Source organism: Danio rerio, chromosome 15, assembly GCF_052040795.2.
Source record: "Danio rerio strain M-AB ecotype USA chromosome 15, GRCz13ab, whole genome shotgun sequence".
NCBI classification, from domain to species: domain Eukaryota; kingdom Metazoa; phylum Chordata; class Actinopteri; order Cypriniformes; family Danionidae; genus Danio; species Danio rerio.
This window is the reverse complement of record NC_141035.1, coordinates 36142929-36156158: the sequence shown is the minus strand read 5'-3', so window position 1 is coordinate 36156158 and position 13230 is coordinate 36142929. Positions and strand designations below refer to the sequence as shown.

The 13230-nt window shown below is 33.8% G+C and overlaps 1 protein-coding gene across 8 annotated transcripts in view; it reads left to right on the top strand.

Annotated features, from left to right (window-relative positions):
- The window catches only part of nbeab (neurobeachin b), a 569044-nt gene that overhangs the window by 146309 nt on the left and 409505 nt on the right, over positions 1 to 13230 (top strand). For all 8 annotated transcript variants that reach the window (XM_087284306.1, XM_087284305.1, XM_087284304.1 and 5 more), the window contains exons 5-8: positions 457 to 578; positions 3571 to 3697; positions 8320 to 8439; positions 12501 to 12647. In XM_087284306.1, coding sequence (XP_087140432.1) covers positions 457 to 578; positions 3571 to 3697; positions 8320 to 8439; positions 12501 to 12647 — 516 coding nt within the window. The remainder of the gene's footprint in view (positions 1 to 456; positions 579 to 3570; positions 3698 to 8319; positions 8440 to 12500; positions 12648 to 13230) is intronic.

The window sequence follows — 13230 nt, the reverse complement described above, 5'->3', positions numbered from 1 at the left end:
TAAACATGTCAGGGTAAATAATTCAAATGGATCTATGACTTCTGCTGTCTTCATTAGTTTCAAAAACACAGATTTCTTTACAATTTAAAATTGTCTTTGGATATAATTTCTGCTAGAGATACTGTTGTCTTAAAACACATAATAAAAAATCTTATTATATATATATATAATGGGAACGGAATAGCAGAAAATCTTGGTGGTTTTAAAACCTTGACTTTTCCTCCCATGCCTAGTTTATATTATGCTTTTACTCAGTCCTATGCTGCGTATCTTGACCAGGACTCCCTAGAAGGGATATTGTATATCAATGGGTCTGTCTTGGTTAGATAAATACTGTAAATAAAAAGGTGTACTCTGTGCAATATTTGTTGGATTAATACAACGTAAACAAAAATGTCTACCATGGAAGACATGACTTATAAACGCTCATTATTTTTATCTTCTATTTTCTAACAGGCGATTGCGTTACCTCCCATTGCAAAATGGCCCTATCAGAACGGCTTCACCCTCAACACCTGGTTTCGCATGGATCCTCTGAACAACATCAACGTCGACAAAGACAAACCCTACCTTTACTGGTGCCTACGCTTTCATACGATTATTTATAACTTTGTCAACTCTTAGAGAAAACTTGCTTAGTGGAAAAGAAAATGACCTTCAGGGCCTTCTTCTGTAAGTAAATTAGTCTGAGTGGCTTTGTTTTAGCGTTTAACACAGAAAAAGAGAGAGTTTGTGCTAGAGAGAGCGAGCGAGAGAGAGAGTTCTGGCTGCTTTGCCACTTATATAATGAGCTTTGTTAGAGGATTTTGTTTTCTGATGATGCAGTGGATTATGCAAGTATAAAAGGGAATTAGGTCAGATTCTGCTGATTAGACCAATAGGTGTTTTGAACCCGGGGCAGAATGTTCTGGAATCACTGGAAAATCTCTGCAGAGGGACACCCGGGTGGAAATAGACATTAATTTGGGCTTTTAATGTCAGCCAGGCAAAAAGAGCATCGTATGTAGAGACTTGTGGGTAATTAGAGAGCAGATCAATAGCACAGGCGCGTGTTTATTGGCCCGGGTTCCAGGAGCGAGGGAAAATGGTCCTTGAGGGAGAAGGAGTGAGTGCGTTTTAAAAGAGAAACAAGAAGGATAGTGTCCATTTTTGAACAGCCTTGGTCTTTTCGAGAGATATTTGTAGGCGTCTTGCTTTGATATTAGTTCAAAATAATTTGCTACATGGTTCACATGTCTGGTTTCTAATCTTTTTTAGTTATTCCTGAGTTCAGGATATATATTTACTGAGAAATTGCCCCAGGCTTTTTACAAGAAGGTTACAAAACAGAGTTGTTGAAGACTGCTATGCTAACAACGCTTGCTACGCTTGGGTTTGAGAGCGAGCGCTGTGTCCTTACTGTTTTGCTGCCAGATCTGTTGCCTGGAGCTGCCAAGCGCAGGACTGCTCACACAAACTCAAGAGTTCAGTTTGTACATGACACAGATTCAGAGTAAAAGGAGATGTTCTTGAAGAAAAACACAATTTTCATTCAGACTTGTACTGTGCTCTGTAAGACACTGTAAACAACCTCTTGGGCTGTTAGTTTCCTTGTTTGTGACAGTTTATAGTCCTTTTTGTTGGGATCAGACAATACAAAACTGTCTTTGATATTCTTTAAGAAATCTTAACTGTATCTGTTTGGTAACCAGCAAATGCGCATCAGAAACGTACAAACCCTGTTGTGAAAACATCATAGAGCAGACATTTGACTGACTTTAGAGGAGTTTTAGATACTGTATGTCACTGCTGAAAAAGCTTGGTCAAGCAGCATTACCAGGCAAAGAGACCAGTTAAACCAGGGGTGCCCAAACCTGCATATTTCGAATCCAACCCCAATTAAACACACCTGAACCAGCTAAGCAAGCTCTTTCTATAAATGCTAGAAACTAAAAGGGAGGTTTGTTGAAGGAAGTTGGAGCGAAACTATGCAGGACACCGACCCTTCAGGACTGAATTTTGACACCCTGAGTTAAACAAACCAAGACAAGCAAACCACAATACACTTTTTTTTTTTGTTTTTTGTTAAACAAGGTTCAGTAGAACCGTTAAGCTGAACTAGAAACTTAAACTACATAAAATGGTTTCCAGGATTAGTGAAACTAGTGTTATCCTGATTTAACTGATCTGAAGTTCCCTTTTCCAATTGGAAACAGAATATATAGACCGGGACACAAACTAAACAAACAAACTGTTCTTAAGGGGATTGTTCATCCAAGAGGAAAATTGACTTATCCTCATGTGGTTTGAAATTTTTATGAGTTTCCTTTCAATACAAAAAAAAAAAAATAAAATAAATAAAATAATAATATTCTGAAAAGCTTGGAAAAAACAAGCCATTGGCATCCATTGCAGAAAAAAATACTTTGGTAGCCAAAGGGTTCAGGTTTTCAATTGTGTTTTAATTAGAAGAAAGAAAATCAAACTGGTTTAGAACAAGTGGTATGATAATTAATTGATGACAAAATTGTCATATTTGGTTGAACTGTCCCTTTAAGGAGGCTTGAAGTGTTTCTTCGGTATAGTTGTCGGTTACTGCTGTTTTAATATGTTTTAGTTTTTACTTGTCCAAATGTTCTTACCCTAAAACCACAATTCAGAGCCAGATCAATAGAAAACAATCTGATGTCCAATTTAGATTACCAAACAACATTACTATATTGTTTAGGTTGTGATTTCACTTGCTGTGCTAAACAAGTATATCTTCAGTAAGCACGAGAGGGTTTGGTGGTCAAAGTAGGTCTAAGATGGTCTTAAGTAGTTTATAATAATCTCCCAGCTTTTCTTTTAGAGTTATGCTGATCTCCCAATGTTATACTGGTTTAGCTGATCAGAAAACCACTTTTTCCAATCTAATCAGTTGAACAGGGCTCCTACAAAAACCTGTATAAGCTTGTTTAAAGTGTTTTGTTTTCACATGGTTGAAAGTTACTTAAATGGTTCTTATATACCTTATATGGTTATTATATACTGTATCGTATATGGTTGTTTGCTGTTCATAATTAGTTTAAGATGGTTTCTCATGGCTAAGCTGGAAAAAGTTTAGCTCCTCCTCACTTTATATCATAAACATAAACACCATAAACCATTGAACAGACAAGGTCTAAACAATGGGAAACTGTCCGGTAACCGATTAAAGGGACAGTTCACCCAAAGATAAACATTTGCTCACAATTTTCTCACTAACAAGTGGTTGCAAACGTTTATGAGTTTCCTTTTCATGCTAAATACAAAATAATTTAATTAGAAAAATGTTATTATTGGGGGAAAAATAAATACTGTGGAAGTCAATGGTTGCAGGTTTCAAATATTTTTTTTTTGTGTTCAACAGAAGAAAGAAACTCCTAAAGGTTTGAAACAGGGGCGAGTAAATGATGACCTATTTGTCAGTTTTGTTTGAACAATCCATTTAGTTTTGGCAAACTGTGTTTATTTGGACCTTTTTTCCCTCAGGATAAGCTAGGAAATGTATGTAGCCTATGACAGTGTTCTATTGTATTGTAAATGTATTTATTGATTTCTCAATCTTAGTTTCCGCACAAGCAAAGGCATCGGCTATTCTGCACATTTTGTGGGGAACTGCTTGATTGTGACATCGCTGAAGTCGAAAGGAAAAGGCTTCCAGCACTGCGTGAAATACGACTTTCAGCCCCGCAAGGTAGGCTTTCATTTCCCACTTTGATTCTCACTCCCTCTTTCCTATAGCAGCGTCAGAAATAATCTACTGATTGTGCCATGAAAGACTAAGAATTGAGTGGATGCACTTGTGAATTTTCTTGCTGCGATGCTCAGTGAAAATCATGAAGCTTGCCGGAGGATGTATAATCCAGTTAACTGGGCTAAATATCCTGTTTACAAACTGTTGCAGAACCCCAGGACATGAGCTATAACTGAGGGCATTTTCTCTATTTGTTTTGGTTTTGTTGAATCGAAGGGAAATCTCTTGGAAATCACTTCACACAGCTGCTGCAGTTCGGAAACATCTGTCTAATAAATGATTTCCCTCTTTCGACTCAATATTTAATGCTCTTAGCTGGTGTAATCTTGAAAAAATGTTAATAACTTGTACTTGCTGGTTTTGGGCCTATAGGGGAAAGGGCTTGCCAGGATCTTGAAGTTATTTACCCCAAAATTGATTCGTACAGTTACAGTCGTAAAGTCATGGGACCTGGTTTGTAAATTGTGTGGTCACGTTTTGCTTTGCTGTGATTTGATAAAATAAAAATAAAATAAAATAGTAAATACAAAATAATGTATTAATTTCAAGGGCAAATAATAATAAGATAAAATGATAAAAAATAAATAAATAATACAACAAAACAATGACAGAGTTAATTTATTAAATAAATCAATAAATAAATGCATATATTAATAAATAAATTTATTAAATGCGATGTCAAATAATAATAATAGTATTCAATAGCTATAAAATACAATAAAAAAACAATATATACAAAAATGTATTAATTGCAAGGGCAAATGATAATAAAATAAATGATTAAAAAAATGTAAAATAAAATAAAACAACAAAACAATTAATGAATAAATAAATAAATAAATAAATAAATACATGAATAAATACAAATATTAATAAATAAAAGTATTAATTGTAATGGCAAATAATAATAGTTGTAGTGATAAAAAAAATAAAAAAAATAAAATTAAATACAGAAAAGGAATAAAAATAATAAATAAATAAATAAATAAATAAATGAATGAATGAATGAATGAATGAATGAATGAATGAATGAATGAATGAATGAATAAATAAATAAACTAATTAATTAATTCAATTTAGTTCAATTCATCTTTATTTGTATAGCACTTTTACAATGTGGATTGTGTCAAAGCAGCTTCACATAGAAGATTATAGTGAACTGAAAGTGTCAGTTCAGTTTTCAGAGTTTAAGTTCAGTTCAGTAAAGTTCCGTTCAGTTCATTATGATTTAGTATTCTCATGAGAGTTCAAACACTGAAGAGCAAATCCAGCAATTAAATGTATTAATTGTAGTGGCAAATTATAATAGTAGTAGTAATAAAATTAAATACAATAAAATAAAATAGAGAAAAAGAACAATTAAAACAATAAATAAATACAATTAAAAAGTAAATAAACAAACAAACAAACAAACAAAAAATAAATAAATAAATAAATAAATAAATTGCAGTGGCAACTAATTATAGAAGCAGTTAATTGTAATAAAATAAAATAAAATACAATATAGTAAATTAAATAAAAAAATGAATAATAAAAAACAAAGTAAAAAAATTAAGACAATAAATAAATAAATAGATTTACATATGTGAAGGTGCAACATTGCAGTAATTGCAATGACAAATAATAATAATAATAATAATATTAATAATAATGATGATGATGATGATAACAAAACGCAGCACTATTTGCAGCACTGAATATATTCATTTTCAGTTTATTCTATGCATTTTGTGGAATAATATGCTGATGCACAAATAAGCCAATTTGATTCAGACCTCTTGTGGTCTAATAGTGATATTATTTGCTCATTGCATTATCCACTGTTGCACGTGAAGATGAACAGTTTAATTCTTCTCATCTACTGTGGTTTTAACTCGCAAAGGGTTATTTCATTATCTTTCCTTGTTCCTAATCATAACTATTGATTTAATGACTTAATATGAGCAATAACTGGCTGTGTAGCAACTCTATTAGTACAATTTGATGTTTTGAGTGTAACATTTAAAGACTGCAATACTATATGTATATAATCTTAGTTCACCCGTAAATGATTATGTATTTTTTTCTGAATGGATGTGCTGTTTAAAAACAAAAAGAAAAACATTAAAAACAGATTAAATACAAAATCTTATTAGAAGTTTATGATGATCCAAACACACAAAGAACATGCTACTTGCCCTGAATGGGTTGTGCTTCATTCCATAGTGTGTTTGAAACACTCAAGCATATCGTGAGTCTTGCGTGTGGCGGCACATTAACAGAAATGAAATCTGTAATGACCCTTGTCTCCTGCTAAGTAAACCTGCCTTTACTTCCACACTGCTTTGATTTCCTCTCTGCCTCTGTCTGCTTCCTCTTCTACGCTCACTCAAAATCTGATGTATTATTTATATCTAAATGCAAATTTTACTGCATTAGACCTTCTGCCTGCTGCCCATGAAAACAGGTTGAATTTTGTGCTTCTAGTACCAGAAAGGAAAAATATATATAGAACCCATAAAAAAGTGAAAATTTTGTAAAAATAATAACGTTTAAATAACTATTGTTCATACAAATTATTAGTTTCTTAGGTACTTTTTAATGAATTTATGTTTTATATTTAAGTACAATGTTCTATTCATGAATAAATCATCATTACCGTAGTTTTTATTCTTTGTTTTTAAGTATAATTAAAATAATTCCGTTATTATGAAGTTCAACATAACAAGCATGAAAAGCAGCTGTTCATGTTTACTTTTTAAAAATAAAATAATACAGTAAACAGGTGGATAGGCATAATGTTCATGATGCAATTGTCTTCTATTTTCACTTAATTTAACTAATTTTCATTGTCTCTTTGCCGCAATAGTGTCCTCAGGTGCTGTGTACTAAATAGGGGTTAGTGAAAGAGTGAGTGGTTTTAGACAGTTTTGTTTTATTATTATCATGCAAATAATATCATTTATTTTTTTAAGATTGTTAAATTAGTTTTTTATTGATAAATATTATTAACTTTTCTGTATGTAATTAAATTACTGACACATTTTCAAAATATATAGTATACATGCGGGCAACGCGGTGGCGCAGTAGGTAGTGCTATCGCCTCACAGCAAGAAGTCGCTGGTTCAAATTGGGTAGGCTAAATTGTCCGTAGTGTATGAGTGTGAATGAGTGTGTATGGATGTTTCCCAGAGATGGGTTGTAAGGGCATCCGTTGCGTAAAACATATGCTGGATAAGTTGGCGGTTCATTCTGCTGTGGCAATCCCAGATTAATAAAGAGACTAAGCTGAAAAGAAAATGAATGTACATACTATGCATGTTTAGGCCACAGATATTTATCAAACTATTTTTGTTCAATTTAAATCCATCAGTATATTACATGAAAGTTGAATGAATGGATGAACGAACGAACGAACGAATGAACGAACGTATGATAACCTTGGATAAAAATATTACAGCATCACGGTATTGTAATTACTGCTACAAAATATGTTTTTTTTTTAAATGTCTGGGTTAAAAAACAACAACAATCCCCATGACATATAGCACCATGGTGCTCATGGTGACCTGAGTTCGATTCCAGGCTCAAAGTCTTTTTCCGACCCTACCCCTCTCTCTGCTCCCAATGCTTACCTGTCTGTAGCCTCAACTGTCCTATCTCAATTTAAAGTGAAAAACCCCTAAAATAATTATTTAAAAAAATAATAATAAATGACTTGATTATTTGAAAAATGAAAAAGATTTCTTGAAAATGTTTTGTGTTTAAACAACAATTATATTAAAATGATTAACAAACAAGATTCTGTAATTTAAAAAAAGAATAACAATGTCACATTAAGCATGCTAGGCCATTAGTTTGCATTTTCGGTTTGTATAGAAGCACTGTATGTCCACAGACTCAACACATACATTGTACGTGAGCATGAAGTAACCATTTTCACAAAATCACACTTTTTTTCATGCCTTTAATGGAAAGAAAGCATCCACAATACACTCCTAAGTGTTACTTTTATTTTTATTTTTCAATTTGTGTCTGTAGATTTCAACTACAATACACAATACATAGCCAGTTTTCTCAAAATAGGCTTAATTTACTGATGCACTGACAAAAATTACTTATTGTACTGTACATACACCAAATTTTATGTTTTTTATTGATATATATATATATATATATATATATATATATATATATATATATATATATATATATATATATATATATATATATATATATATATATGTGTGTGTGTATTGTGATGGTTGTTAAACATGGATTTCTGACTCCTGGCAGTATTTCTGAATTATGGAATGGAAAAAATAAAAGCTCCCCCAAACCCCCTCTGTAAAGACATTTGACTCTAATACAAAAATACAGTGTAAGAATTTCCTCAATTTCCTTATTCAAATAAGTGTATATTTAATTTTAAAAAGCCTCATTTACATTTTTAAACATAACGTTGCTAAAAACTTGCAAATCTATCAATTGTGTAAGTTTATTTACCTAAAGTGTGCCCACAGACCATATGTTTCTCCTGTTCTGCTGTGTTCTTATGTTTTATTTTTCTTCTTCTTGTCTAGTGGTACATGGTCAGCATTGTCCACATCTACAACCGCTGGAGGAACAGTGAGATCCGCTGTTATGTCAATGGGCAGCTCGTCTCGTATGGGGACATGGCTTGGCACGTCAACACTAATGACGTAAGATACAGTATTTTTTTTTTCCATCACTCCATGTCTGTCTGTAGCTGCCGGATATATCTCAGAGTAATATCATGCGCACAGTGGGGTAACTATGAAAGATGCATTGATTTACCAGAAATTTTTCCGAATACATAAATGACATTTATTTCTGCCAGCATGTCGGGTCTGTCATGTTAAGAGCATTATGTGTGATGCAGAAATCAATGTTTTAATCAGCATCTTCCATGATTGTTGTTCTAATGTTTATGTGTTTCTCTTGTTATGCTTTAGAATAATAGCAAAGTATATCTAATAATATGTATAACATTATGATTTATTATATAGCATATACACTCACCGGCCACTTTATTAGGTACACCTTACTAGTACTTTTTTGCCTTAATCTGCCTTAATCCTTAGTGGCATAGATTCAACAAGGTACTGGAAATATTCCTCAGAGATTTCGGTCCATATTGACATGATAGCATCCCACTGTTGCTGCAGATTTGTCAGCTGCACATCCACGATGTGAATCTCCCATTTCACCACATCCCAAAGGTGCTCTATTGGATTGAGTTCTGGTGACTGTGGAGGTCATTTGAGTACAGTGAGCTCATTGTCATGTTCAAGAAACCAGTCTGAGATGATTCATGCTTTACGACATGACGCATTATCCTGCTGGAAGTAGCCATCAGAAGATGGGTACACTGTGGTCATAAAGGGATGGACATGGTCAACAACAATACTCGGATAGGCTGTGTCGTTGACACGAAGCTCAATTGGTACTTATGTTCCCAAAGTGCTCCAAGAAAATATCCCCAACACTATTACACCACCACCAGTGGCCTGAACCTTTGATAAAAGGCAGGATGAATCCATGCTTTCATGTTGTTCACACCAAATTCTGACTCTACTATCTGAATATCGCAGCAGAAATCAAGTCTTATCAGACCAGGCAACATTTTTCCAATCTTCTATTGGCTCTATTAACTCACCAAAATTGCAAATTGTAGCCTCAGTTTCATGTTCTTAGTTGACAGGAGTGGCACTCGGTGTGGTCTTCTGCTGCTATTGCCCATCTGCCTCAAGGTTGGACATGTTGTGTGTTCAGAGATGCTCTTCTTCATACATCGGTGGTAACGGGTGCTTATTTGAGTTACTGACCTCTGGCATCAACAAGGCATTTGCACCCACAGAAGTGCCGCTCACTGGATATTTTCTGTTTTTCGGACCATTCTCTGTAAACCCCAGAGATGGTTGTGCATGAAAATCCCAGTAGATCAGCAGTTTCTGAAATACTCAGACCATCATTTCATCATTTGGGAAATATTTGAAAAAGAAAATTCACAGGAGGGCTGATAATTTTGACTTCAACTCTTCTATATCTTTTTTTTTTTTGCCAGCTCAAGCTACTGTATAAATCAGCCATTGTCTTGTGAATTCGGTGATTAGATTAAAATTCACAGACCTTTGCCTGTGTTTTTGCTGCACCTCACAGAAAGCAGTGTAAGATAATTAAAAGGTTGGACCAGCAGTGCTTAACCTCACATCTCCTGGGTGCTGATTTTGATTAAACTAATAGGCAGGTTTCAGCACAGAATAACATCTCTTTAATTCTACATCTCAATTACACCGCAAATCATTACTCGCCTACTATGAAGTTTGCATACTGACATCCACTCTGTTTCCAAGCCAGCACTCTTTTTTTTGCTCTGATATGTGCTTTTAAAGGTGACAAATCATGAATACCTGACTTTGTACGTGTTTAAGTGCTGTAATCGCGTCCCTGGTGCAACTAACATCCCAGGAAAACTGATAAAAAAATCATGTGGACAAATTTGTCACTTTAATTTCAGGGCCCTTGTAATGTACAATTTTGTATTATACAGTTTAAGTCAGAATTATTTTACATTTTTTCTTTTTTAAATATTTCACAAATGATGTTTAATAGAGCAAGAAAATTTTCACAGTATGTCTGATAATAATTTTTTTTCTGGAGAAAGTCTTTACTTCGGCTAGAATAAAAGCAGTTTTTATTTTTTTAAACACTATTTTATGGTCAGTATTATTAGCCCCTTTAAGCTATATTTTTTTCGATAGTCTACAGAACAAACCATCATTATACAGTGACTAACAATCGCTGTCAACATGGCACAGATAAAATAAATCAGCTATTAGAAATTAGTTATTAAAACTGTTATGTTCAGAAATTTGTTGAAAAAATCTGTTCTTCATTAAACAGAAATTGTGGAAAAAATAAACTGAGGGGGCTAATAATTCAGGGGTTCTAATAATTCTGACTTCAACTGTATATTACTGCCCTTTAATCTGCATGTTTTCATCACTGCTTCATGCATAAGGGTCAGTTCAGTGCTGTTTCTTAAGGATTGATCAATAACATTTTGTTCTATAACTTCATTGGTCTCCACAGGTTATGGGATTTCTGGAATATCATGGAATTTTAAAAGGTCTATTCCTCACATTGAAAGTCATGGAGTCTTTTTTGTTCATGTAATATCTGAGTGTTTTTGTCCCTCTATTTTAGTTAACTTTCCTCAAAATGTATTTTTCCATATCATATTTCTTGTTATAGTTAGGCTATTTTTCAGCTCCATTTCATTCCTTTCTTGCTCATCAGCTTGCAATCTCTTAACAGCATAGTTCACCCCAAAAAAGAAAATGATTCATAATTTACTCTCAAGCCATTTTCGGTGTATAAGACTTTTTTTTGTCAGATGAACGCAGTCTGAGTAGTTCTACATTTTATCCTAGCTCTTCCATTCTGTATAATGTTGTTGCGTGACTTTTATTTTGAAGTTAATCCTTTAAGTCTTGTGCATTCACTAGACTGTACCTAATAATTAAAACCTAATCATATCGTTATTAATTATGTACCTATTGATATGTCAGGAGATTTGGCTTCAAAATGCTCAATTTTAAACCTGGGTGCTAAAAGTAGACAACAGAAAATCTAAATTTAAAGTGTGTGAAACTTCTATCAAGCTGTCAAATATGGGAGAGGAAGCACTTTGCAACCATACAATCAGCACATACTTCAGATTTTTATACGAATCTGAGGTAAATTATCCGTTGTTGTTCTCATAGTGCCTCTTAAAGTCCTACAAAATGATATTCAAGCTAAAACCATTTTAATATTATGCACAACAGCAGAGTGTTTTTCCATTCATTACTGCTCATGAAAATGCAGCTTTTTAGTGAAGGAAAATTAAGAAAAGGTTAGGAAATCTGATATGTGGCTTAGAGATGGAACCCTGACACCCAGAACAAGTCATATTCGAAAAGTCATATAAATGTGCTTGCTAACATGCTGTACAGCTAATGTGGCTAAAGCTAACTCTGACTGTATTGTCAGAAACCAGTGCTCTGTTGTTAGATTAACTTAAAGTTTTTCACCTCAGCGTGATTCATAAACGCACATTTATTAGGCTAAACTTGGGTGTCCAAACTTGGTCCTGGAGGGACAGTGTCCTGCAGAGTTTTGCTTCAACTTCAACACACCTGTCAGGATGTTTCTAGTATATGTAGTAAGAGCTTGATGGTTCAAGTGTGTTTGATTAGGGTTGGAGCTAAACTCTCGGACACCGGCCCTCCAGAACGAGTTTGGACACCCTTTGTCTAAACACTGTATAATCAAGTGACTAGCTATTTGATGAATTTAACCAACCTACTCCACAACTAACCGCTCAGAATTGTCCTGGTTTAATTTAGAAGTTTTAAAGTCTTCCTCTCCGTCATTGGCTGACTTTGACAAACATGTACAGCAAAGCTTATATTCCGCTACTGGTCATTTCTGATAGTTTGGCTCTGTGAGATTCACTTGTTTTGGTGTTTCTGGAGTGTGAGAATAGCATGTAAAAGCTCCGCCTTATTCTGCAAACTCATTTGCATTTAAAGGGACATGCACAACAAATGTATTTTTGCCCACACCCAAACAAGAGCACATTTGACAAGCTGTAATAAATGATCTATGGAGATTTTTGAGCTTAAGCTTCAAAGCTACTTTTTTTAGAGATGGTTTTAAAGAACTCTAAGCTTTTTTCTTCATGTGCTTATCACAGAGTTATGACAAATGTTTCCTTGGCTCATCTGAGACGGCAGATGCCAACCGGGTGTTTTGTGGACAGCTCGGAGCCATCTATGTGTTCAGTGAAGCTCTAAACCCAGCTCAGATATTTGCCATCCATCAACTGGGCCCAGGATACAAGGTATGTATCAGATTCGCCAAAGTGTGCTACACACCAGTGCTTCACAGCCATCACTGATCTCAGAGAAATGTTATTCATCGGTCAGTGACATTTGGTTATTAAATAATGTACATTCCAACATTTTATCCATTCCAACATTAATGGATGAATGAATGAATGAATGAATGAACACATTAATGAATGAACAAATGATATATTGCATTATATATTTATCTTTTTTTGTGTAGACATGTTTTCAGACATGCATGCATTTCAGCCTACACATGCAAGCACAAATAATTAATATGCGTTTCAATATATTAAAATATATATATTTATCCACATTCTCAAGTTTTCCATGTTATTTTTAGAAGAAAAAAAAACATGTGGGGTGGCATGCAATCCATGTTTATAGCATATTATTATACATATACATACATAACATATTATTTAGTTTTAACAAAATAATTTCCCTCAAACATTTTTGTAATTGTAGAAATACAAAACCCACAATGGCAAATATGCTGAATGTCATTTCAATAGTTTAATTGTGTCTGTTTTTATTTGAGCTTTATTTGAACTGTTTAATTATTCCATAATTAAT